This window comes from Falco punctatus, assembly GCF_963210335.1.
Source record: "Falco punctatus genome assembly, chromosome: 10".
In the NCBI taxonomy this organism is placed as follows: Eukaryota; Metazoa; Chordata; class Aves; order Falconiformes; family Falconidae; genus Falco; species Falco punctatus.
The window spans coordinates 9,583,048-9,611,033 of NC_137590.1; the positions used below are offsets into that span (position 1 = coordinate 9,583,048).

A 27,986-nucleotide genomic window follows, 5' to 3' on the forward strand; every position below is an offset into this window, starting at 1 on the left:
ATATTCCTACTGAAGCACTTGCCTTCCCCTGTGGGACAGTGTTTGATGCGCTCTGTAATCCAGCCGCTTCTTCTGCTGCGATGCGCCCGTCGGGAAGGTCTGCAGTCTGCCTTTCCTCCTGGGTATCAATTTGTGTTTTGCTCCTTTCCTTTCCCTTCTCCAGCTTGAAGATCCTGTCAAAGAAGGTTACTTGCTTCGGCTTTGAGGCGGCCGCATCCTCTCCCTCAGGTGTCACTGATGCTGCAAGATCGATGTCACCAAGCGATGCTGCCGGGGGGGCCTGGGTCAGGTTTTTATGTGTGCCTTCCTCCCGCGCAGCTGCTGCGGGAACCTCCGCGCTCTCACTTGGTGCTTTGTTCACTCCGGGCGCCTCTGAGCTGACATCAAGTTTCACCGATCCAACTGATGAATCTGTAGCTGGGTCTTCAGTACGCCCTGGTACAGACCATGAAAACGCAAAGACAGAGCGGGATTTAGCAAATGGCAAAGCTCTCCTGGCAGTGCTCCCGAGACTCTGCCCGCCCGCCTCGGGAGCGGGGCTCTGCTCCATTGTCTTTGGGGAAGAAACGGCCACATTATCCCGTGCAACACTTGCCTTTGCATCCACTACAAACAGAAACATAAAACAGTAATTATCCAGCACAGCAAAGAAGTTATATTGGTCGTACAATTAATCATGGTGACCTTGCTCTTTAATAAACTAATTCTGAAACGTGGAGCCTCCGGAAGGACCACACAGGGTGCAGCTTGTGTAGAGACCCTGTTGTCTTCCTGTGCTAAACACGAGCTGCCACTCATGTCTCAGACCCCCCCCGTCTGATTTTCTTTCCTGTCATTCCTCATTGAAGGTGGTGCAAATTTTATGTTCTCCACAGCCCCCTCTCAGCTGCCAAAGGCAGATAGCGGCCCTGGTTTTTGACTGCTTAGCCCAGTGGACAAGCTGAAGTATTTTACTTTCCAATTAAAATTAGTGATACGCAAAAAAGGAGTCAATAAAACTTGAGAGACAGTTATGGATGACTATATTACACTTTCCTCTGTTAAAGCTAAATGGGAAAAAGAACGGAAAGTGCGACGACTTATTTTGTTTCCTGGCTTGCCAAACTCCCCACAGGGTTTTGCAGTCATAACTTATTTAATTAATTTTTCCAACACTGTTCCCTGCCTTCCTGCCTGCTCTCCATAGTGCAGGGTCTAGTTGCACATCTCCTCTCTTGTCTGTAGGTTAGTTTAAGCCTGATTTGAATACTTATAAATCACATCTGAGCCAGCCGCCTTGTCCTCAGGTTTCTGACTCTTCTGACCCACAAACAGTACAGCTCTTAATCCCATTTAAAATTCGCACAAATAATTCCCCCTTGTGTAGGCACGTGGCCATCACACTTTAGATGTGAAAAAAATCTTTAATCTTAAAAGCATATTTTATGATTTTTTTGTATTACAGTGGCACTTTGATAATACAGCTGAGGTGAAAATCCCTAATACTGTATATGCAGACAGGAGAGAAGGCTCCTGCTTTACAGAGGACAAAAGAAACAAGAGACAGAAGTATCTCTTGTACCAGTTCTGTGGATGGGAGACTGAATTGCAGCTTACGTGGCCTGAAACCGCAGTAAACAAGATGCTGGCCGAAAGGTAAACCTTACAGCTCCCCCTCAGCGGGAGCATCTCTTCCTTACTCTGACTAGAATATGTATATGATTTCCCTGTCAATCACCACCACAGATGACAAGGATGAATTTAGATCTACTTAATTATAATTGTGAAAAACTGACAGTCTCAAACTGACTTGCTAAATTAGAACTTCAAAATTGTCAGTTTCAGCTTAAAATTGAAATTATTTCAAACAATAATTGTAATAGTCTAGTCAATATTATGCCCTTCACATTTTACTTTAACAGAAATAAAACCCCAGATACCAACAAAACTTGACTAAACACCTGTCTTCCGCAGTACAGATCTTCGGTTTCATTGTTTAAATTCTTTTTCAAGGTAAGGAAAGCAGACCATTTTTAGATCATAGCTTTCAAAACTACCCCTTAGCTTTTCCCAGCGAAATTACCCCAGCTTCCCACGCCTCTGCAGGATTTGGCCTGACACTATGCACGCATCAGCAGGCGCCCTGTAACACGTCTGTGCCCATCCGATACTGTCCTCCTGTGCCCATGCCCATGGACCCTGCTCATGGCCCTGGGCAGATGCAGGAGGAGGACAGAGCCCCAGCATCCAGCTGTGACATCCCTTTCCCTACAGCCTTAACTTGGTGACCAGGAGCCCCCCAGACCCTTGCTCACAGCTCAGGGCTGGCCCTGACTCGCCGGAGCTTCCATAAACCCACGCGGTGAGCAGCACCGGAGCGTGCTGGCACGCCAGCACCCGTCTCAAGTGACTTTACCGAAAGACTTGCCAGCAGTGGAGGCAACAGCTGACAGACTAAGGGCTGTGGTGGCAGCGTTCACAACCGTGGCCAGCATTTCACCAGCTGCCAGAGAGCTGGCTCCTAATAGCTTTGCTTCTAAAGTTTTTAGTCTGACATTTGCTTTCTTATTGTGTTTTGGGCATATGCAAGCGTGCAGAGGGAGGGCCAGGGCACCTCAGTACAGCCTGTTCTGTCCAGGTAAATAGATTTTCATTTCTTTGTGTGCACTCTAATAGAGAAAATGTCTTCCTCTGATTTCTCAGTGTTACTACTCACGTAAGAAAATAACTCACACTGGCGAGAATCCTTCGCCAGCAATATTCTTCTGTAATATTTCATGAGTGCCTGTTTCAACAGACTGACATGCAAAGAAAAGGTACAAATAACTAGCTGCTCAACCACCTATTCAGCCATTCAGTCAGGGCCACTAAGTATCAGCTATAGTTTCCTAGGCCTCCTGTAATACTGTGTGAAAAAACTGAAGCACTAACTTCTAATTATAGTTGGAAACTTGGGAAGGAAGCAAAAAGCAAACCCTTCCCCAGCTAAAGCAAGCAGAAACAATATCCATTGGAAAATATTTGTAATAGATGCTGAACTTCTGCTTTATGTAACAGATTAAAAAATGAAACACAGGAAAATGTTCTTTAGTGTAAAAATAGGAATAGAAGCTCATCATTAAGAAAACCAACCAAAAAAAGTAGTTGGTGAGCCTATCAAGCTCCTTTTATCTCTAATTATCATGGAAGGAATGAAAGACCTGGAAAGTATCACCAGCAAGAGCTCTGCAGCACGTCTCTTGTGTCAAAACGGTTCAAACCATTTCAGGGAAAGTCTGCTCAGACCCCAGGCGAGGCAAGTCCCACCACCAGAGAGGAGACACTGCTGTGGTGGGCTGAACAGAAGGGGTTTGGCTCATGTCATATTCACAGCAAACTGTAAAGGAGAAAGGCTTTGAGACTGCAGTTTTTGGATGAAAAGTGCATGATGTTTTTGGTTTTAAAAAGACACAGAAGTGCCATTCTTTCCAAGATTGTTCCCCAATCCAAAGGCAGAATTATGAATAGGAGCAAAGCCTCCCAAATTCTACGCCAGGTCTGCAAGTAGATCAAAGCTGCTCACTCTGAATGAGATTAATAACTGCTCTGAAACTAAAATCAATATACAATTTAGAGCACTGTTGTAAGATTGCATTTCATTTTGCTACCACACAGGCATTTTCAAGTACTTAACAGAAGACAGTCATGCTACAGAAGATTTCTTCCTTTCCCTTCACTTCACCAGGATATGTTAAAAAGGCAATGCTATAGCTGCACAAAGTCCCTCTTCTGTAAGAATACACTCAAAATAAGGAGATTTTCTGAAATTTGCTAGACTAGACCAACATTTTTTTCTTGATTTACAAGAAAAACTGTATGGAGAAGAGTAACAGTACAATATTATGTCAATACCATTTCACTGCTCAAAAGTAATTGCTGACCGACTTTCTCCCGCTTCCTCTCATAGGCTTGACTTTGCATTTTAAGCACTTCCATAGGCTAAGGGTGAACAGCAGCACTATGTTTGCTGACACAGGATGGGACCAAGTCTGCAGAATTAGCACTGAGTTTTTAAAAAGTGCTTCGGTTTTAATAGAGTCAGCAAATAAAATGTTATAACGGAGAAAGCCTGAAGGCAAGCACAGACTAAGTTGACCACATGAGCTGCAAAACTCACCACGTAGGTACAGAATTATTTCTCTTCATTATAGGACCTAATGTGCCCAGAACCCCCTGGGCAGGCAGCAGAGCTCAGAAAGCAGCGGTGCAAAGCGCCTGCAGCAAAGCACCCATTTCACACGTGTTTTGGACCAAGGTGCAGCACTGACCAGAGGTAACAGCAGATGTGGGCAGGATGTGACCGATATGAAAGCAAGTTCAGAACCACCAGTCCAACATAAATGAAAAAGCTGCCCAAGCTTTTGTCAGCTGATTTGCTTTTGCTAATCAGAGGGAATATCACCAGACTTCAGCCTGGTGCACGTAACAGATGGCAGCCAAACTCCCTCAAATGGGACCAAAAGCAATTCTGTCCAGCACTTCCAGATTGTTTTTCCCCCTCCTCCACTGTAACCCGATTTTCTTTGAAGCTTACTTTGCTCTTTTCATTGCTGGCAGCATCCTAAGGCACGTACTAGGTAGGCATCTATTTTTTTGATGCTCAGTTTACCCAAGTTAATTCCTTCAGATGCTTTCTTAAAACATACTCCTTTTCCTTAGCCTTTGATTGCTAGTCTGGTTTCAGCAGTTCTACGCGCTCTCATGGCTAATACTTACATGTCAGGAAGGTATCAGGTCCTGCAATGCCTTACATTGGCAGCTTCTCACCTCCTGCCATTTGTCCTACTGACTCTTTCATAGGGCAAGTAATTTTTAGCTGTTGAATGAGGAACAACTTAAATTGGCAATGTCTTCAGCATAGTCATCTCCTCCTGTAGGCCACTAGCATGCAAACATGCCATAAAATTAATGCTAGGAGAAAACATTTTCTGATGTTGCTGCTTTAGATAATAGAAAGAAATCAGGGGTTTTTTTGGAACTGAACTGAGCAAGCCATTAGCTACAAATACCGCTTCAGCATCTTTGATTGTTTTGAATACAAGCCAGTTACAGACAGGTATTTTGCTTAGCAATGTAATCATAGTACCACAGCATTGTCTTGTTCCCTGGAGTTCAGACAGTCATGGAGACAATGGATTTTAACAGCCCTGAAGGAACCATTAAAGCTACAAGGCAACATTTGGCACGAAGTCATCTACCAGAGCAGGCCAGCACAATGGATAACAACAGTCCTGAATGAATTACTGCAGCAAATACTGGGCTTAAAAATCTAAACGTTTACCAACAAAAAGTGAATTTCCTAATTGACATTTCTGATAGATTTTTATAGACCTTGTGTAGGTTATTTTTTCCTTTTTTTATTTAGAACTGAGTTGGGATCATTATGCTACAGTAGGTGCAGCATTTTCAGTTCTCCAAGTATAACTCATGTTTGTGTGGGACACCCCCAAAACTGTTTTAACAACTAAATGACTAAGTTGTCAGAGACATTAAAGAATTCTAAAATAAGACATCTTCCCCCTCTTAAATAAAAAACCCCATACTAATATTCTTTTGCAATATTGTTCAACTATTCCATGCAAATAAAGTTGTCGGTACATTTATGCACTAGAATAACTTTTTGTCATTAAGGTAACTGCCGTTGTTATTTACCTAACAGATTTACTGAAATTAATGGAAATAGGGGAAGAGAAGCTAGCAGCAAGAATAGTAATGATCATTCCTGAAATAACCAAACTGCATTGTTTCACAGCTTACAGGCACATCAAGTTATTGCAAGACACCCATTTCTGTTAGATGCTGGCTAGCAGCAGAATTTGCTGAATAAGATTTATCTCCTGGAACAAAGGCATTTCAGCTTAACTGAACTCCTCTTCCTCATGTAATCTTTCTTTTTCTGAGCAGGTCATTGTTTTAATCTGCATGTAAGTACCACCCACATACAAACAAATTCCCGCCCCCCCCCCCCCCGTTTTATCCTTCTGATACATTTCTGCTCTATGTAGTGCAAATCTCAGATAAAGAGTTTTTAGTTCTGGCTGTCTTCCTTTTACCTGTTGTCCTCCAAGTACTTGTATTACTTAAAGTTCTAAAAGGCCAACACAAAACAGTAGGAAAGACCAGGACCAAAATTGCTATCCTTTTGCTTGCAAAGCAACACCATGAGGTAGCAGTAAGGGCACCACTACTATTTAAATAGGATTACAGGAGAAGGATGCTAGCACTCTGTGCAGTGTCTGCAGCCTGATAATCAGTAGGAGCAGGAAAGGCAAGTCATGGAAAGAATCTCTAAGCCCACACATCTGTCAGCCTGTTTGAGCAGAAGCAGCAAATGCAGGGAACCAGTCACCAATCTGCTCACCCAGATGTGAAGCAGATGGTGACAGGGCTCTTCCAAATAACATTACTTCCTCTGGTCATATTAAGTTAACTCTCTGGATTCTTTTTTCATTATATTAGTAGATATAGATTTCATAGACTCATTTATCAACTATACCATTTAATGCACAGCACATGGTCAGATCACTGGCAATCACAGAAATACAAACTAACAAGACAAAGACCACAAACATACATCTAACACTATTAATAAAATCCTCTTGCTTCACTTGCCTTTTTTGCAGCTCTTTTGCCTTCTGGAGAAGTGCTCGCTTTATGAGCATAAGACAGATAACAGTACTATTTCTTGTGTTATTTCATGTTAGAAATACTGTCAATTACATTTTCTATAGGAATAACTTCTATCTCCAAACAGCACTTGCACTTTTGTTTCACCAAGACCTTGGCTACATTACACAAACCAGTGAGATTTCTGTCGTACCTAAATAGTTAATGACTTTAACTGCTTTTTAAACATTAAAGTTAAAATACGAGTAATATCAACACAAGACATTCCCATTTTTTAACTCTCTACTTAAACCGATTTAGTAATTACATTAATTAGGTAATCCATTTAAGTAAAACAATGCCATATGCTTCACTTTATGTATAAAGAGTAAAATGTACACTTATTTTCTAGGTCTTCAGACAGTGTAAATCATCTGGCTTTTATTTACTTTCCAGAACTCCACTGGTTTACACCAGCAGAAACACACAGCTACAGGCTTTCATTTTCTAGTAGACAACCATTTAAACTGACTTATTATAGCTAGATAACGTTAGGAAATTAGCCATGGAACAGAGATTCTGAACTGTAATAGGTACCATCTGCATATTGCCCTACCAGTCTTTGATTATTTTTGTCTAAGCTTAGATTTTAACTGGATGTAGCAGGCTGAGAGGGTTCTCTTAACAACAAATAATAAACCAATATTTTCTTTCCTTGCAGAGATTAGAGAGAATTGTTTCTTACTGTATTCTGAAAACAGAAAGAAATTCAATGCAAGGAAAACACTGGCAGAATTAACGTGGTTGAATCTGCAGAGACGTGAACTGAAGCAACGCTGCTCCAGATGAGTGCTGCCTGAACGCTGCTCAGAAGGGCTCCAAAGCCAACCAGAGGTGGAAGGAGAAATTCATAAGGTGCTGGAAGGTGACGAGACACACATGTCTGTAGGTGAAAGCAATTACTCATGAATACATGGAGATAACTTTTTTCAAAACAACTTGGAGCAGAATTTTTAATACTCCAGCCATGTAGCTGACACCAGATTTTCAGGATGTCAACACTGGCAGTGGGGCTCAGCTGGTGACAGGCACCTTTCCATGGGGAGCCCAGGGGCCAGCCTGCCACTGTGGAAAACTTGGTTGCTGTTCTGCTATGAATAGCACCCAAACAAGTCCAAAACGGGAAGCACTTGCTGAGTAATGATCTACCCATACCCCTATCAACTATCCAACTTCTACACCAACACCCACAGTTTATACGCAGTAGGGACCTATAAATTTTGTTTCATTAGTGTACAGAGAAAGTCATCATTCCCCTGCCTCCCTGATGCTCTTCCTGCCCCAGCAGTAGTTAATATCTAATATGTCCTATAACTGTAACAGGAGAGAGGTGGTCAGGGTTACATTTGTCTTGTGAAACAGTTTGAATAAATTCTGGTAAATGGGACCGACCTCCTGGTAATAATGTTGTTATTAGCCATAGTACATTCCCAACTTTTATTTATTTAGCTCTATGAATTGCTGTGCTTTACCCTAAATTCTCTAGAATTTAAACACAGGCAGTTGACGCAGTTATATTTCGTTTAATAAAGAAAATCTTACTGCAGATTAGTCATACCCTGCTCTCTTCAAGAAGGTCTGCCACCTCTAAAACAAAAGCAAGGTGGGTTTCTATATAGAAAAGGTACCACTGAGGCCCAGCTCAGGAACAGAAGTGACATTTCATCATGAAATCTCAGGCCCAGAGGCAATTATGTCATAACTCCACTACCGCAGGTACAATGCCTACCATCTTACAATATTTTTCCCAGCCAACCATTTTTGTGAAATGACAAACAAGACAAAAAAAAAATTCCCTATACATATTTCATTGTTAACAAAATTTTTTGGTATCTTTGAAGTCAAAGCAATGTACCTACTCAAGAACACAAGACCAAAAATCAAAGAACAAGATGGAAATGTTTAGACTAACAAAAACGCACTCACATTTCTATCATGTTTGTGGAAATTGTTACTGAACAGATCGGAAATACTGTTTCCAAAAAAAAGCAGAGGTGATTTTTAAGACTTTACAATCTCATGGATGAGAACACATATGTAGGACCTGGATTTTATTTTATTTCAGTTTTTGTAACCAACTTGCAAAGAATTTTGAAAAATTTTCTTTTATTAAACTGCTCAAAACACCCCCAGAAGGCTGAATGTGTGCAGAATATTTCAAAATAATGTCTTTTACTGCAGTCACTAAAAGAAGTTCCCCCAGAACAGTCTCCTACTCCCTTCTTTTTCCCTTTGTCACCTTAGTACAGTATTACTCTGGGCTTTAAATAATTTACACTAATACATTTCTTCTGGGCTTGCATGATCCCATCCCCATTTCCTACACTCAATATTGTAACAGCCGAGGGCACTCGGTAAGCACCCCTCACAGTCCTTAGCTCAAAGGGCAGATCAGCAAGGTGCACCCCCGTTGTGCCAGCCTCAGGTATCCCTTGAAACACCTTCCTCAAGCTCCTTACAGAACCTAATTCAGGTGAGACACTCTGAGCTCACCGGTAAGCAGTTCAGCGCTACCTGGAGCAATACAATAGTCTTTTTTCTGGCCCATTAATGTCTTACCTCCTCTACCCACCCCAAGATACCCCATTTCTGCAAAGTTTTGCACTGTTCTAACCTGCCTATCTTTAGGCATCCTTATTAGACGGTTTGGGGATAGACCCTTAAGTATAGGGTACTTTGTGGATTTCTTTTATAAACAGAAAATTATAGCAGCTCTCCATATAACAGCCCAGTTTCCGTCTAGTCCCAGAGTTGTGCCCACTGTGGCCAGAGAACAGGTCTGGCAAAGCAAAGCAGCCTGATCAACACAAGCAATAGCCTCAAAGATTATTCCTGTACAGTAGCTGGGGAATATTTTAAAGCTTAACAAATTTTACTTCTAGCCTGCACAAGTTTCCTTTTTTCAATGCATTCAGTCCTGGTTGGTTTTTTTGTTTTGTTTTTTGTTTGTTTGTTTTGGTTTTTTAATTGTAATTTTGTATATCCCCTCTGGATTACCAGTTTCTGCACCAGTGGGTATTTCAAACTGGCATCCAGGCACAACAACATCACCTATTAACTCCCCACCAGCAGCAGGGATGCTATGACATTACTTAAAACCAGCTTTCTCTCCCTGCTCTCCTATCCCAGCCTGCAAAACGTTTCATTGTGACCCCCGCAACACAAAACCTCCCTAACAGCTTCTGCCCCTCGCCTTGGTGCCATTGCTACATGATGCCCCACGCAGGATCCCCAGTTTGTGCCCCTTGCAGCAACGATCCCCCCAAGGCTTGTCAGAGGCACTATTGCCACCAGAGCCCCAGCAGAGGTGGCTCATCACAGGACACCCCGATGTTTGTGCAGCAGCCTGAAAGGGACCAGTGTCACACCACTCCTGCCCTATAACACTTCACATCAACCAAACCCATCGGTCTATAAAACCACATTTTGTGGACCAGGTGCAGAACCATATTCTTAGCTCAATTAAAGAAACAGCGTCCAGCGGACTTTAGACATATTCTCCTATTTTACTCCTTGTTATCTTTAAACTTTCAGGCTTCTGAAAATCCACATATACTGAATCACAAGTAAGAGCTGAAACATGGGCTCATCTTTTAATTTGAGGCCATGCACTGATATTTACTGTTGCTCCACCATAAGCCTCTCTCCACCAGTCTGGGAGCAAAAGAAATGCAAACGTGCCACCCTTTCCCAGTACATACCTTCACTATTTGTTGCAGGGGAACAAGTCTGAGCAAATGCAACCGATCCATTTTTAATATTCTCAGGAGATTCAGATAGAGCCTGAAATAGCAAATAATACAGTTCTTAAGCACTCTTAGGACTGAGTACATCATGAGATTTGAAAAGGGCAATATGCAATAGCCAGGGAAGGTCAGAATGGACAGCCCTTGCTTACCTGATAGCTCTTTACTGTGCACATATTGTCATCTCCAGCTTCCTCTGGGATACTCATTGTGTTCCCCATAGCTCCTGTAAAGTGAAGAGAGGAAAAAAAACCCAAACCACAAACCAGCCTTTCTTACTCATTTGTATGAATTTACTGCCTAATTCAAATTAAGAGACAGCCAATGGTGACAGACTTTGACAGGCTGTTTAAACTAGGAATTTAAAAAGCCCCACCTGCTTTCCTGAAGGCACCTGCCCTAGTCATCAGTCTGCACCAACCTGTTTCCCTCAAACCCAGTTGTGCATCGGGGCTCACAGCTGCTTGCTGAAAACGATACAAACTAACCAACTTTTCTTGTTTGTTGAGGATAATGGGATGTAATCGCACCCGTGTCATTTGCTAGGACTCAGCAGAGAGCAAGGTGGACTTAGCAGCAGAATAAAGTGAAAAAGACCAAAATACATTAATAAATTACAGCAGCTTGGTGGGGTTTTATATTTTTGTTTGGTTTTCGTATAAAAAAAGAGAAGAGATAAAAGAGGCAGTGTGTAAAGGCATCGTGCGGGTAAACTCTGAAAATCAGGCCCTCTATGTCCTGCAGTTATGTATAAGAAATCCTCCGGGAAAATTCTCACCTGTGGAAGTATTTGTCCTGCTCTAGACACTTCACCACTTGACTGCAGCTCACAGAAGTAACTGGGTGACATTTCCTTGGCTAGTTCAAGCACCTCCAAGCCTGTAGCTGCAGCAGGTCAGAGATGGCATGAACCAGCCACCACAGCATTCACCTGTTGTCCCAGATGTGTTTTTTGAGCATCTCGTGTTGCCAAGGTACAGCACTACTGGTACCCAAGTTAGTCAGCTTAAAATGGGCTCCTTACGTCCATACTTACTGGAGCCACAGCTCTAACTACAATCCAGGAATAACCTTCACTAGTTAACTACTATTAGCCCATTAGATAATTCAACACTTAGTGAAACTGTTCTGATTTTGTTAAACTTTGTTTCAGGAGCAATGTGTCTGATTCAGTTTTAGCCTCTTTCCTATGTACAAGTACACATAAACCTGTTGGGGTTTTTTTTGGTTTTCTTTTATTTTTCCCTTAATTTAAAATACATTTATGTAGCCTCTGAGCTTGCTGTGCTTTAGGACTGTAAATTCTGTGGGGCCAAACACACTCTCTGCAACATGGTTGAAGGGCAAACCAGACTGAAGTCAAGAGGATGGTTCCTATTGACTTTGGCTCAGGATATATATGTATATATACTGTTAAAGCTACACAAATAAACAATAAGGATAAACTGTTCTGAGCCACACCTTGAAAGGGGGAGGTCTCCAAAGAGATGCAGGCAGAAGGCTGGACCAGCCTCAGTGCCTGTCCTGTCGGATGTCCTGCGCAGCCACCACGGGTACCAAGTGCCCTTCTGGTTTATTATCGCTCTGGTTTATGCCTGTATGAATCAGTGATGCTGCAGAGGTATGGATGTACGGATAAGAGCAAATTCTTTAGTGTTTTACTTAAACAACCCTTAGCTATTGAAAAAAAAGAAGGAAAAGAGTAGTTTTGCTAAATCCCGCTCACTAGAATTTGATAGTGAGAAGTGGGGGCAGCTCCCCTTCCAGCCTGCCACCCCAAGTCACTGCTTCCAGTTATTTTTTACAGAGCTGGAGCTGGCTGTGGGTTTTTGCTAACCCCCGTCTACAAACCTTTGCTTTACAGGGATGGTCCAGATCTGGTTTCTATTCTATGCTGCATCCTAGCTGACATGAAACCCAAGCTGCACCAATCTCCAGAGGTGGTTGTTGCTCTGCAAAGTGCCTACTGCCGTGCTGGACACCGAGCGGACCCCACTGATGCTGGAACATGAACTGCAGCCGTGCACTGCTGAGAATTGCCGCATAAATAGCGGCTGTAGGACCGAGCCTTGATTTCAGAGTGCAGAGTTATTTTACAGGGATTTTATCTTCTCAGTTGATATTTCCACTATAAATCAGAACTTCTGATTTACGGTGGAAAGCAGCCAATGTTTCCCTGTGGATGTACAATAGCCTCTTGTCCTTGCTATGTGGTTCTGTTTCCTAGCAACTTTAAGTATTATCCTATCGGAAGAGAAGAAAACAAGATTCAAATCCTACTGCTTAGTCTCGATGGTAAATTTAGTATCTGGTTGAATCTGGAGGATTTACTTTTGTTTTCCATTCACAAGGCCGCCTGGTTTATGCCAGGAGACAACTTAAGCAGAGGGTGGAATTATTTGCAGGTTACACGCTTCCTTTTTTCACATGTGCTGTAAAATCAGTACATATCTACAGGGAGCGAGAGAAGAGAAGCAAATTCCTTTTTTTTTTTTTCCCTTCTTTTTTTTTTTTTTTTCCTTCTTTTTTTTTTTTCCACAATGGCTTGTAGCTTGATTCTCAATTACTCCAGTTTCCTGTTGATGCAGCTCTGTTCGCATCGCGTAAGTTATCTTTAACCGATACAGAGCAGAAATCACAGGCTCTGATCTCAGGCGTAGTTTGCTCTAGGAGAGATTACCTGTTTTCTACAATCAGGTTTCTAATTCTCACTGATATAAAACATACACAGTGGTCACATGGAATTTTTAAAGGTTTTCACTCACCAGACTTCTCTCTCATAGAAAGCTGGGTAAGACTTGGAGGCTACTTTTGCTAAAAATGGGACAAACTTACTACAGAACCCTCTCAGAGTATGATCCCAAAACACCAAACACAGTTTCCACCATGCACATACACAATATCTCTTGAGACTTTTTTCGTTCTTGCAACAGTAATTAATTGTGGTATTGCATTGAGTTTTGTACTGTGTGAGGGGGATGTGCTCTGGGGCAAAGTGGCTACTGAAGAAAGGTGACAAGTCTGTGGCCATTCCTCTGGGTACTGAGCTCGGTCAGCGGCACAGCCTCACAGTCCTGGCCCAGATCCTCCAGTAAAATTAGGAAAAGATATATATATGTGTGCTTCTGCCCTATTTTAAAGAAAAAATGAAAGGTCACTGCCACCTATAGACAAAACTGAGTATCAGCAGATACGATAACACACATACAAAATGGTATCATATTGGCAGAGTTTCAAGTTGCCAAGCAAGTAATGTCACAGCTATTCACTTCTGCCATCACATCTAGAAATTGCTGCTGTAAAGACTATTGCATCTGATCGCACCCATATGTGGCTCCAGAGCTGCATAAACGAGCAGCTCCAGCTCTGTCATTAACATCAAATAGTTACGTTTTTCCCCAAAGTGCTCAGGCCTGTCATTTATATGAACAGATCCATTTTTCTCTGATTTGAAACATCTTCTCTTGAAGCTAAAATGATTAAATGTGGAGCCAAAGAAGCTTTCTGAAAAATAAGGGGCTCCCACAAGGCTCTCATTGGGTATCTCGTTTTGCCAATGCGTTTATGAAGACCACCATTTTGAACGTGCGCTGCCAAAATCTGAGCACCAGGACCCGTTTTGGCCCCCAGCTAAAATCCTCACACGAGCAAATGGATTTTCAAAAGATGCTGAGGACTCCCAGCGTGCAGTGACTTGCCTGAGAACCATGAACCTTCAGGAGCTCTCTGAGGACCTCTGTTCAGCTGTGAACCCTACACTGTTCCTTGGGATGCTGGCTTGGTCTCTCCGTTGGGCGTTTTTGCCATCTTTGTTATTAATGATGGCTATTTATTAGCAGTACAGCCACCAGGCAGGACCTATTTATGCCCTTTGTTCTATGTCGGAAAGGCAGAGCCGGCCTCTGCAGGAGCTGTGCGTGTGGAGCAAACCTCACCAGCCCTGGGAGATACTGCTGGCAAGATCGCTGTTTTACAATTTACAAAGGCAATTTCCAGGGACTGAGAGGGGAAAAGAGATGATGCTGATGCAAGAGTGTTTTTTCAAAATGAGAAGGAAACCCTCAGAAGTTGAGAGGAACTGGAGTAAGCTCATTTTCATGCTTAGGCTTCCTTTCTAGATACAGATTTTTTGATTAACTTTCAAGAATATTATCCTGGCAGGGGGCTCATTCAGACCAGCTGGAATGCAGCCTGACTGGTTTAAAAAGGAACATGAGCTACCAGCCTCCAGATCAGACACAGCTCCAAAGGAGTTCTTTTCCCAAATTATGCCTAACTACTTCTATTGAAATGCAGAAAATAATCCAAAAGAAAAATTGTAATTAAAAAAAAATATTTTTTGAAACATTATATGAACCGTAGTGTGCCCTGAGCATGAGCTCAAAGCTTGGTAAAATTCACCTTTTTCTCTCACTTTCAAAAATCATTGGTTTGGTCCTGGCAGAGTGGCAAAAGCTTTGAAAAACACAAAGAAAATTACAACAAAATCCATGAGCTGCTGAGTACTCTGGCTAAAACCAGATAAGCCTGACCTTTCTAATGTATTGACCAACCTAGAATATTACAATCACCTGTGTCACAGTGTCTGTTCGTATAAAAAGTACACAATTTGTTCCTCGCTAAAACTTTGCATATATTGTACTTAAATGTCAGAAAAAAATAATCAACTTTACTCGGTTCTTTATGCAGCTTATTTCACTGTAGGTATGTCTACTCTTTCACTGTAGGTGCAGAGAAAGACTTAAATAGACCCACATACATTCCAGAGGCGGAGGAAGGACCTAGCACACTTAATTAATGCAAAGAGCAGCCTGCCTCATGGTCACAGGGCAAGGACTGGATCCTCAGCTCTTTGGTCCATCCCTGCCCTTTATCCTGCCTCTTGGAAAACAGGTGAACATGGGGACGTGTCAGTGTCCAGCTAGAAAGGCAGAAGCTCCTGCTACGATTCACGTGGAGCCAAGGAAGGACTAATAATAGCACAGTTTTAGAGTTTCCTTACCTTCCTTCACTGCAGCTCCCAATTGCTCTCCTGCAGAAAAATGTAACTCGAACACGTGTTGGGTATGATGAAACCAGGGGACAAATGCATCTGAGCACTGTCAGTGGCTAAGGAGGAGAAATGGACACGCAATTGACAGTGGTGGAGGGACAGGAGAAGGAAGGATTGAGATGACTCACCTAAGAGCAAACAAGAAACACCCAGGAACAAATTGAATAGCCACCTGGCAGCCGGCTGTGCATCCAGCACATGCAGAATTACAGTCCTTCAGGCTCTAAGGGCAGTTTTTAATACAATTCTTTCAGCCACCCTGCATCGCAGCCAAATGGGAAAAGCAAAATAGTTCAAACATTCACACCCTGGGCTTTCAGGGATGGAACAGTTCAGCAATGCCACAAAGGTGAACAGTCCCAACCCGGCTGGTAGAAATGCTCTGTCAGAAAGCTGATCTTTTTATTCTTGTGTCCTGTTGCAGAAGAAACCAGTGCACCAAAAGGAAAAAATTATACTTTAAAACCCGAACTGAACAAGCCAAGCATTTGCAGGAGCTCCCAAAATCATTTAGCACAAGAGCCCCTGCAGGACTCTACTCAAGCAATGGTCAGAAGTGGCAGCAGAGGAAAAGCAAAAGAAAAACCCATGAAAAACCAAACCAACAGCAGCAGCACAAGTTACCTGGGGGAGGGTGGCCGGGGCACCCAGTGGCCCTGGGAGCCGGCGCTGGAAGGGGCGAGGTGCTGCTCCCCCAGCCCCAGCAGCTCTCCCTGCCTCTGCCTCCCGCAATCAGCCCGGGGAGTGCTCGCAAACACTGGGTGCAAACACACGGAGGGGTGGAGTAGTCCACCCTCCCAGCCCTTCTGGAAATATTTTCTGTTCTTGAGTGTTCTGGCCACCCAAAGCTGTTCAAACGCAGGCTTGGCTGCAAGGCTTTGGGGGAGCCCACCACGGACGCTCTGTTGTTGGAAATTGCGATGTTGTGCTGCACACCTGAAACCCCTTCCAAGTACACATTTTTCCCACGATGGCAGAAAAAAATAAAGTGCATTTAATATGATGACTGTTTTCTGCAGTCAAAGTGAATCTTAACATCTTTCCATAATATGTAAACTGACTAAGTGTTTTTATTTCACATCTATTGTCACCATTTACTGCTCCCTTACATGAGTCACTAAGCCCACGCTCAGGCTGGGGGTGTCTGGAGCAGGGAAAGGCTTTTTGTTCTGAGTTTTCACACCACCTTGGCCAATAAAAGTTGGTTTCTGGAACGGGGGTTCCCACAAGCTGTTGTAATACCAACAAAAAAATATTTTATAGGCTGACAAAGTGATAGCAAAGAATTGTGAAAGGTTCACACAGGGCGATACCAGAAACCAGTTTGGGGACTAGCTGGAGCTCTTGCTGCAAGGCTTGGAGGGAGACCACGCGCCTGCCCAGCGCAGCAGGTGACAGCAGCAATGCTGTTAATGCTGTCGTGATGTGAAGATACTGAAAGCACAATGCCAACTTCTCCTCGATTATGAATGAAATATCCCAAGGCCAGGCGTTCCCAGAAGTTCTCTTTAGGCTTCCTTTCATCCAGGCCTGGTATACATAGATCACTCGAGTGTCAGCTTCAAGTGTTCAAATATATTAACCAGCTCGTTTCAAGTGGTACGTTGTCTCCTCAGTATGTGTCTCAAGATTCAAATAAACTGGAATACTATTGCAATCCCCGTGATCTTTTTCCCTGTTGACTTGCTTATATCATCTGGATGGCACTTTTATTTCTGTGTTGCTTTATGGTTTTGTATTTTATTCTGTTATTAGCCATGATAAAGAAACAGAAGCAGATCTGTAACAAGGGTGATGTGCTGGCTGTGAATGATGTCAGATGCTTCAGAGGATGGTGAAGAAACTGTAAGCATGAAAACAAGAGCTGCTGATTACATGCACCACCCCAGCATGCATGGGAGGATGAGTGGATTTTCTGATTCCTTCTTCAAGCATCAGGTCAAGCATCTTTAACATTTTTCCCCAAATTTATCACCTTACATATCGCAAATCCATGCCTACTACAGCCATGAATAATACCCCAAAAGTTTAGTCTCATAATCTTGTCCAGAGAAAGAATATGATATTGGGAATGGTCTCGGGATGGCACATGTGGTGGTGGCAACAAAACTTACCTGCTGGTTCAGGCACCAAATACCAACCTGGCTGCAAAACCAGCCACCCATTCAGTGACTCTGGACTAGTTTTCATTTTTTATTATTATTATTATTATTATTATTATTATTATTATTACTACTACTACTACTACTACTACTACTATTATTATTATTTTGGTCTTTCTCCTTGGCTTAAATATTCTCATGGAGTAATTTTGAAAAACAAGATGTAAATATTTAATTCCAGAAATACTTAATTTCTTTAAGAAAACGTTACTAAGATTCAGTATATATTTGCACCATGTTTTGCTTTCCATGAATCTATTTGCTCCTAAAATGTCATAAAATTCCGCCTTAAAAACTTGATGAGCATAATGAAAATAATAATTTGGTTTATCATATACTTCACTTACAGGAATGTGCTGTGAATATAAGAGTAAAAAATACTCTTTTTCCTCAAAAAAGGTTACTCTTAGGATGGAGCACAAACAGATGGTAGCACTGCTGAAGGATGTTTGTACGCTTTCCTTTATTTTCTACAGAATTGTGTTTGCTATTTTTTATCCAGGCATTTTTTTCCCCTTCATGACTTGAATTGCGCAGGAATAATTTAGACACTTTTAAAAGAAAAGGTCACTGCCTAGCTTTGGGCATTTAACATAAGTGCTTACATGAGGGGACAGATCTCCTTTGGACGCTACACAGGCAGTGCTGGACAGATCAGGAGGCTGTTGTGACACCCGCCTGAAGTGCCTTTCTCTCTCAAGTCCCATCCCTGGATTTTGGCAGCTGAGTTGGATGCCTGCAACCAGGCCATGTGAATACTCCCAGCATCTCCATGTTCCTTTCCCCAGTATCAACGCTATTTCTGTTGAGATCAAAGCTGTTTCTCCCCCCGTCCTCGTAGCTCATCCTTCTCTGACCTGGTCTGGCAGCACTTACAACAACAGAAATAACTACAGCAAGTATCAGAGGAAATGTCTTTCTGCTGTGACTCCTCCAGCATCAGTGCAATTTAGAGCTAATTTGATGTGCAGTCGCTGGGATGCTCTTCTTGATTACACTGGTGTAACCTTATTAAATTAGAGAGATCAGAGCGAGGTTTATACCGATTTAATTTTTCCCAGTTATGTGATCCTAATGGACAATTAACTATCCATTCTTTGAGGCGTATTTCAGCTCTGGTTTTATTATTCTTTTTACAGCCCTTTCAAAGACATCCCATGTATTCATCAAGGACAGACCAGAGGGGCACACGGTGAGTTTGGATTTGCCTTGTGCTTGGGAATTATTTAGCTGGGTGGCAGGGGAGGGAGGATGATGGCCGCAGAGGAGAATCCTCTCCAAAACGGAGGAAGCTGTGTGCTGCTTCCATAATTTTTCAGTGATCAAAATGTTATTTTTTTCTATCTAATATCTATAATGAAATTGTCACCAAGTAAGTCTTTCTCCCCTGCAGGAAATGCTCAGCTTGTGCATCTGACAGCTGCGTAAAACTTCCTGCTAATTAATGGCACAAAGCTCCCAACAGTTACATATGATTAGCTAGCTTCTTTTATTGCTGTCCAGAATGAGAGCCAGCACCATTCAGATATTGACAGTTGAAGAGCTGATTAGTATCGGTCTATGTTTGCATCTGCTTTTGCTATATGGAGTCTGGAAAGGGGCTGACGTTAATTTGAGGTGAGGACTTCCATCTGGCTGGTGCGGTCAAGGTTTGTTGAGCAGAGCAGGAGAGGTGAGCAGCAATACACCCTTAGCAACACTAGAGAGAGCTGAGAGAAGGGACCTGCAGGAGAACAGCTGAGGAAAAACAAAATTTAGGCATGACTCCAGTCAAATTCTGACAGTTTCAGACAAAATACAGATGAAGCTTTGACTCAGCCTTTCCCATTTCAGTCCCAAGAGGATGGATGAAGTGAGTCATGAACTTCCTTCTTCTCTTAGATGAGGGAGGAGCAGCCCAACATTTGCATTGCTTAATTTACCCCAGATCCCAAGTAGGAAGAACCATGTGAGCCACCCAAATGCCAGAGCCAGGCCAGCCCCTGGCAGGACCCACCACCCGGGCAGGTTTGGACCGACTGTCCGAGGGGTGACACACCAGCCTCTGAGGTCTGCAGGGTTTGCCCTGTGCTGGTGGCTAACAGCTGTAAACAGGGATGAGTTGTGAAATAGAAGATGCCTCATTTACAGTTAAAAGTTTCAAGTGCATTGAGTTCAATTTCATTCCTGTCCAAGCAGACCATGGAGAAGGTAAATCGGGTACGTTTCTGCCTCCTTTGGCCAGAGAAACAGGCTGAGGTACAAGGAGTCCAGCTGGATTGCAGGTCTGGAGGAGCTGGTTTGGTTCCAGCCAGCGCTGGAAGGGAGCAGACACCAAAGCAAATGGAGGTGGTGGTGTAGAGTCATTTCTCATGGAAACTCAGTAAATCCATCAGGAACTACATAACCATCTCCCTTTCCACCATTCTGTGGGTTCAGCTTCATCTGAAAGTCCAAACCAGATTTAATATCATCTGAATATCCCGGTGGGAATTTTCCCCAGCAAAAATGCTGTTCAATTGTGCGGTTTGACGCCACGTCTCGGGGAGGCTGTCCTGGCAGTGGGAGCTGCTGCACGCTGGCACAGTCATTGCGGAAGGAAGGGAGGGACTGTCCTGTCTGACACTTCAGCGCACGTGGCAGATGGGGAACGTCACAGCAGCTCCGAGTCGTTAAATGTAACCCTGCACTGTTAAGAAACTTTGAGTGAGACCTCTGAGGCTGAGATTTGTCACCTCCATATAACTTCCCCCAGCAGCCCACTCAGGGCAGGTTTCCAGGAGCCCGAGGCAGTGCGCTGACTGATGGCGTTACAGACCTGGGGCTTCAGCAACTGGCGTAAAGATGCTGGCACTCCTAAACACCCAGTCCCTGCAGTGAAATCCATCATCCTTGGGACAGACACGAGCTCGAAAGGTGGTGCAGGGGCACAGTCAGACACATCACACCAGCAAGGCAAACACCCTGATCTTTTGCAGATCAGGTGCTGTTTGGAACCAGACAGAGAAAAGCACGTCTGAACCCATTTGCCTCCAAAACTGAAATGCCTGACACAGAGTTAACAGGGAAAACTGTTTCTGCTTAAGTTCTGCCTAAATTTGAAGCTTTATTGGATCTGGCTCCCTTACAGTTAGTGATTCCTAGTGATTACCGAAGAATTATGTTTTCAGCAAGTAGGTTTTCCCCGCTGTCTCTTGTGGAGTCCATATTAATTGTTGAATCTGTCTTCTATTTAGCCAATGTGGTCTGACTGGGTAATGAAAAGGAGAGAATAATTGCTTCAGTGCGGGGAGCTCCAGGGAAGCAGAATCATCAGTAATTATTACCATGCTCCCCATACCTCTCAGCGGGGACCGCGAGCGAGGCTGCAGCCTGAGTTACTGTGCTCTTGCTCTGAAATAACTCCACCAAAACTAGCGGAATCCCTCCGGATCCGCACTAATGTGCAAGCAGAATTCGGCTCACACGCTTCAGCTGAAACACCATGCTGAATGAGCAACATTCGCCTGTGCTGCTTACCAAGGAGAGCCTGAACGTGGTTTGCAAACTACGGATTGCAGCCTCTGGTTTCTCCAGATGCTGACTGTGGTTCACAGCGTTGCTGTAGGAAGGGAACTGGCCATCTGCTATTGCCTCTTCTTCCCCCATCACAAAAAACCAAGTTCCTGCTGTCACTATTTATTTAAAGAGGGAGAATTACAAAATATATACCAGCTATTTCTTTATGTGGGAGCTTCTAGAACAGATAGAAGGTTACTGTGTCAGGATTGAAACAGAGAGTTATTGTATACATAGTGCCTTAGTGGGTGGGACAGGCATTTGCACCACAATTATTCTCCTGTATGAGCATTTTATTTTTCCATCAAATATGCACTGATGATAACAATACTATGTTAAATACTTCATTAATACAGCTTCTGCGAAGGCTGGGTCGTGGCTTTTGCCAGCTGTCACAGCTTTGAAACCCACTGGCTGTACTTTCCCCCCATCAGTCTATCACCCTTCCCCTTCCCAAGCCTGAAATGTAAAGCATGAAGAGTTTGGCTTACTAAAAAGAAAAAGCAGGGGGAAAAAAGGCTTATTTTAGACCGTGTATTTAATTCGTCACTTTAGTGAGAAACTAGCATGGTCACAATCAGCACAAACAGCAGCAGCGTTAGTAGTAATAGAAATCATTATCTTTAAAAGAGTGCTTGGTCCATGTGGATCACCTCTATGATGCTCTTGTGTCCTGAGGAGGAGCCAGGCAGGAGGTTAAGGCTGTACCAGCGGATAATGGGATGGGATGGGCTGAGCTGGGGATGAGTGCTGGCCTTCAGGCATGGATGATTTTAAACCTTCCTTTCCTTACCAGCTGTCCTCATGGCTTTGGGCTGAGGGAAACGTCCAAATTTTCTTTTGTTTTCTTTTCTTTGGACTTTTCGCAAGGGAACAATTGACTGGCCTCCTAGGCACCTTGTTTTCATGCTTTGTGCTCGCAGAGCATGAGCTGGGAGAACTCTGTGTGCAACCCCAGCTGCGAATTGCTGCAGCAGCTGTGGTGGGCAGACGTAAGGAGACGTCCCTTAGGTCACTGCAGGATTAGGGCAGCTGGAGACAATTTTTCTTCCTGGAAAAATACAATTTGCTAAACTTCGGTCAAGTGAAAACATAAGCATGGGTAGCCCTAGCTTTAGTACACTGAGGGGATAAAAGCTTTACGCTATGTGAGGAAACATTAATTTAAGTGAATGGCTGCAGAGTGTAAGAATATTACATAATTTTATTGCTACCATGGGAGATGAGCTTCCGCTGAAATATCAGATCTGACCTCTGCCAGCTCCAGCACTGCCCCTTTCCCTTTCTGAAATCATCATCTCAGCACTGCAGATAAACTCTGTGACCCCACGGCATTAGTCAGCGAGTTTGTGGTTGTTACGAGCTAAAGCTTTATTTTAGGATAACTCCCAGCTCTAACAGAAGGGGCTTGTCCGTCAGCACAGCTCCAGAGCAGCCAGTGCCATCACAGCAGCCCATTAGCTCAGCAGAGGGTCAGTGTGATCCAAGTGGGCTGGGAGTAAAAAGCAGGAATTCCAGGCAGCGCGGGAGGACTTCTTGTAAATCCTCCTGGTTCATGAGACGGGTTGTTTCATGTACAAAAAAATATGACATGCATCTTGGGATTTCATAGATTTTTTGATTCAGCATTTAGGAACATTTTGATAGCTTTGGGTTTTTTTGAAAATTAATTATCAATGTGAAAAAAAATTGTCAATAAGTAAAAAAGATGCAAAGAGGAGTTACCAGGTACTGAGAATTTATACTGCAGTTCAAGAGATCTACACTCTATGTAACTCATTATCAGTAAAATCAGTAATACTCAAACCCAGTAATATTATACATTTTTGAAGGGGATATTACCAGATAGTAACTTCATAGCTAAATTTAGTATTCAAAGCTATAAATTCTTAAAAGCAAAAGTGAGAGCTATGCACGGGAAAGCTAGCAGCTCTACAAACTTCTCTCACCCACAGTTCTGACACTGCGATTCAGCTCTCACCTCCTGGTGTCATTCCTCCAAGGGATCAGTGCTGCATGAAACTGCTCTGATATTAATTTATTTGTAAGGAGCAATATTTTTTCTGGGCTAGAAAAAAAAAAAATGAGCTGATTTTAATTTGTCACATCTGAATTCAAAATTATGAAAATAAATAAATAAATAGGAAGATTTCTAGGCCTGATGCAGCTTGGAGCAATCGTTTCTGGATTCAAAATAGTATCTCAGTTTTGGAGTTTTCAATGAAGAAGTGTCACCTAATTTAAGTGGAGCTCTCCAGGAGTGACAGGTTACTACCTGACAATGTGCTGTTCAATGACCAGGGTAGGGCCTGACCTGTCCTCCATGACCCAGGCTTGGCATTTGTACTTTCCATGTAACCTTCAATTTTGTCCTTCATTTTGCCCACTCGTAAAATGGAATAACAACTTCACCTCCAACCACACGCTCAGCATCAGTCTGCAGAGGCTTGGGCAGCATGAAGATATTACTGCAAAGGGACTCCCAAGCATCCAGAGAGAAGCCAAACCTCAATTTTTTACTCTTGGGCTTTAAGAAAAAGACATACAGACTCTTGAAAATATGCAAAAACTTTTGTTCTTTCCCCATTTCAAAGATGCATCCCTAAACACTGTTGATTACTTGCTCTTCAACTGCTAGTTAAATTGAATTCCTTCACAAAGTAACCTGAAAATGTCTAGGATGCAGTTTTTTAAGGTGAGAACTTAATGCCAAGTCTTTTCTTCCCTGTCCTTCAGGACTGGTTGTGATGATGTTCTGTCTGTTGCCCTACTGCAGTCCTCGTAAGACCCAAAATTCAGTTCCCAGACAAGCTGGAGGGCAGAGGTGGAGTTCCGACAGCGGGGTGCAAACCCCAGCAGGAATGCCACTGGGGAGTCCTTCCTGCCTTCGATGCAAGCCGTCAGAGGGTTTGTTTGACTACAGATGTGTAAATTTGTCAACATATTCTAGAGTATATTAGTAACTGAATTAGAGGTGCTGATGCTGCAACAGAAGCTTTTCTGATCCAGGACAGGTGGGTCCGTGGTACTTGGGAAGTACACCATTTGCAGCAGGGCTCTGGAATGAGGTCATTATACAGATGCATAATCAAAATAACATTCCCTTCGATTTCATGGACTTGCAAAGCCATACACTTTAGGAGTGTCTCCCATTATATGTCTCTAGCCAATATTGTCCAGATTCCTAATGCTTTGGTATAGTGTCACGAAATCTTACATGTCTCTCAAAATCAACACTGAGGACATACAATAAAACAATCCAGGTGATAGCTGAATGAGTAATGCTCACAAAAGTAATCAAGTTGTCGATCAGATAAACAAAGCCCAGAAGCAAATGTGGGTTGGGTGAAAGCACCTATCAGTCTTGTTAGTACAGAGTGATTGCACTTTGCCTTTGGGAACAGTGCCAAGGGGAATGCCTTCTGGGTGGAAAAGCGTCTCCTGGCTGGCTTCAGCACCGGCTCGTGTTGGGTCTATGCAGTGCGTGCCTCCACTGGTTTAATCCTCTGCTGGGGAGGTGAAATGTCAGCAGCACAGATTCAGGCACAGCTGATTTTAGGAGATGTGAGTTAGCCCTGCCCTGGCAATGAACACTGGCCGGTACCTGAGATGGCCAGGACGTCTTGGCCAGCAATGCCACGTGCAATGCATGGGTCTGTGAGCACAGCACTGCTGGCTGGGGCTGGGGCACGGTTAATTTCCTTCCCAGTCGCTAGTACGGGCTCTGATCTGTGCTGAAAGTGTTGGCAGTGCCGAGATGTTTTGTTACCACTGAGCATCGCTCACGCAGATTCTGCCCCTCACCCCACCCCGCCTGCCAGGAGGCTGGGGGGCACAAGAAGCTGGGGCACACAGCCGGGACAGCTGCCCCCCCGGACCCGAGGGATGTGCCGTACCGCCTGGCGTCATGCCCAGCATGTCAAGCTGGGGGAAGAAGGGAGGGGGACGTTCAGAGGGATGGCGTTTGTCTTCCCAGGTCACCGTGCCACGTGCTGGAGCCCTGCTGTCCCGGGGGCGGCTGAGCCCCTGCCCGCCATGGGAACTGCTGAGTGACCCCCTTGTCCTGCTTGGCTTGTGCGCGGCTTTTGCTTTACCTGTTCAGCCGCCTTCCTCTCAGCCCACGAGTTTTGTCACTTTTGTCCTTTGGATTCTCTCCCCCACCCTGCTGGGGGGGCAGCGAGCGGCTGGGGGGGCTGAGCTGCCAGCTGGGGACACACCAGGACAACAGGGCAGGGCATCCTCCTGCCTTCCTGCAAACCGCCGTGTGCATCTGGCTGCACCTAGGTGCTCACATCGATAATTAGGGCTTAGGAAGGATGTAACTGCATGGAAGCGACTAAGGAAACCACACAACATCATAGGGTACGTTGTCAGAGAAATCCAGCACAATAGGAAGCACACGAAGGCAGGGGTTAGTGTGGTCAAAACACAGCGATCCCCTGCCTGTTCCTCTCTCATTTCTTACCCACAGAGCTGCGCAGCTTTTACTGCAGCTACTCCCAGTGGGGCTGTTTGCAGAGCTGGGAGCTGGTGTGCACCAGCATCCAGCCCTGCCTCTGGTTGTGACTAAACTGGGTGGCACCGTGCTGCGTCCCACTGGAGGTCCTTCGGTGGCTCCAGGTAGCCTCAGTGCCTGTGCTTCTGTCCCACAGAGTGGGGAATGTGTCCCTGGATGTGGCACTGGGAGCCATCCTGCACCACATGCTCTTTCAGGGCAGCCAAAAATCCTTCCAAAAGTTTCCTGGCATTTTCCCCATTTTAGAGTAGAAAAAAGGCAGTCCAGCTTTAAAATATTCAGTTAAGAGTATTTTCTTACATATCTTAAAACTTTGAAATATGGAGTGCAAATATTTGACTCATCTACCAGTTTTTTTCTCCCAATCTGCCACTTGTAGGAGTAGCTTAAGGGCAAGAGATGTGTAAGAGATTGTTTTGTTGACGCCTTTCTCTTACAGCTTCTAATAAAGAATCAAGAATATATCTTTTCACTCTATGGTTTATTTTAATCGAATCATCCTCTGATAACCACAAACCACCCAACCTTTCCTCTGATGTTTAAACATGAGGAGTTCTTTTAATATTTCTTTTTCTGCCAAGCTCTGGTTCGAGTGTTATTCTTGGGCCTCTCTCTGATTTCCCAGTTTGGAAATGATACGCATAGACTAAAGGCATAAATGTCACCTAAATTCCAAAGGAGACTACCAGAAGGTTAACTTGTTTTTATGAACGCAGCCTGAGATGTATTTAAAAGCCTTTTATGTATTTACACTATAAATCAAATGGTGAATTTGGTATTCTTTGCTACTTGTGCCTCTTCATACTGATTGTATCCTGCTTTTCTTCTTCCTCATTGAAGCTTTGAAGCATGGAGGTTTTATCATGGTTTGGTCTGTTTTGTTTTTTTCTAGTGTGCATGATTCTTTATAGTCTAAACCACTTCTTCATAGGCTCTTTAGAGCAGTGCAAGAACTGGTGCCTGCTCTCCACACCAATTTTTTTCCTGCTAATTCAATAAAATGAAAGTTTACCTTGAACAAGATGAGTCACTGTCAGGTGAGTCAGGGCTAGTGAGAAATCACGTGCATCAAACAAAACTAACACACTAAAGCCAGGCTTTCTATAGCTCTGTTGTGACAAACAAGAAAAAAGCTTTTTGTGCATCCAGGCTCTCTAATTCTTGTCTCCTGAGTATTAACAAGCTCAGGCAGCCCTCTGGAAGAGAGCCAAAGTCTCACCTAGGATTTCTGCTGAGAAATAGACAAGAAGAAATTAATTCTTTACTAATACCTCTTCCACTGCAGAGGTGTAAGAACCTCCCTGTTAATAAGCTCCTCCAGCTGTTAGTAAGCATATTTACTTATGGAAGTTGATAACCTGTGCACCTATTCTCACAATTATAAGAAACCTGCTGCCTGTTTCACACCCTTCATTCCTCCCAGCTCAGTTCTCCCATTGCCTCTAGTCCCACCTTAACATGGAACGGGATAGGAAACAACACAGCTGGTGTTACTTCCTACATGGTGTTTACATGGCACAAAGTACAGGGGAATGCAAGCCCAGAAATGTAGTTTGAAGGTACTACAACGTTAAAAATTGTAACTTCTCCTCGCAGCAGTTTTTAGAGACACCGGGATTTTTTGTTCGGTTGGTTTTGGTTTGGTTTGGTTACAAAGATTAAGAGCACAGATCAGGCTGTTGCTGTTACTGGTGTAATTAATTCACTTACAGAAGCTAATTTACACTATAGATTTTATTTGGAAACTAGCATTAAAGTATAGAGTTACCCATACTACTTTTGTAGTGGTGCAGTTTGTTGGGGTTTTTTTAATTACAAATCAGGGAGATGATGGCAATTATATGCCTGAGACAAAGCAACAATTATAAAAACCCCTACAATTTCCATACTGCAACAAGTCTGAAATGTAAAGAGGGGGTTGAATTCACCCTGCTGGAAGCTTTTTCCCCATTCTGAGGGGGACGGCAGGGAGCAGGGCCCGGGGGGCAGGGATGCTGCGGCCGGCCGGGCGGTGGGACGGCAGAGGGCAGCCGTAAATCGCCTTCGCCGGGGAGTCTCGCAGGGGGCTCCGCGCTGCAGACCCAACGAGGCAGCAATGAAACAGCCTCCGGGATTTGAAAGGCAACACCCTCTTGAGAGGTTTTAGACTTTGAAATCTGCTTTGGAGTTGAACCTCGCTGCTGTCTAACTGCCCCAACCCTCCCAAACAGGTAAAATCCCTGGGGGCTGGTGCTTTGGGTCGCAGATGCTCATTTCTGCATCCTACTTTCCAACCTACTCAGAGCTAT

At 43.7% G+C, this 27,986-nt stretch overlaps 1 protein-coding gene across 2 annotated transcripts in view; it reads right to left on the bottom strand.

Annotated features, from left to right (window-relative positions):
* The window catches only part of BCAS1 (brain enriched myelin associated protein 1), a 72,519-nt gene extending 44,533 nt beyond the window's left edge, over positions 1 to 27,986 (bottom strand). Inside the window, exons 1-3 of one of the 2 annotated variants that reach the window (XM_080405244.1) lie at positions 10,583 to 27,986; positions 10,386 to 10,467; positions 23 to 435 (exon numbers count right to left, since the gene is read on the bottom strand). In XM_080405244.1, the coding sequence (XP_080261370.1) occupies positions 23 to 435; positions 10,386 to 10,467; positions 10,583 to 10,651 (564 nt within the window). In that variant the 5' untranslated portion in view covers positions 10,652 to 27,986. Of the gene's footprint in view, positions 1 to 22 lie in introns of both variants that reach the window. The other variant, XM_080405243.1, reaches the window with a different exon arrangement.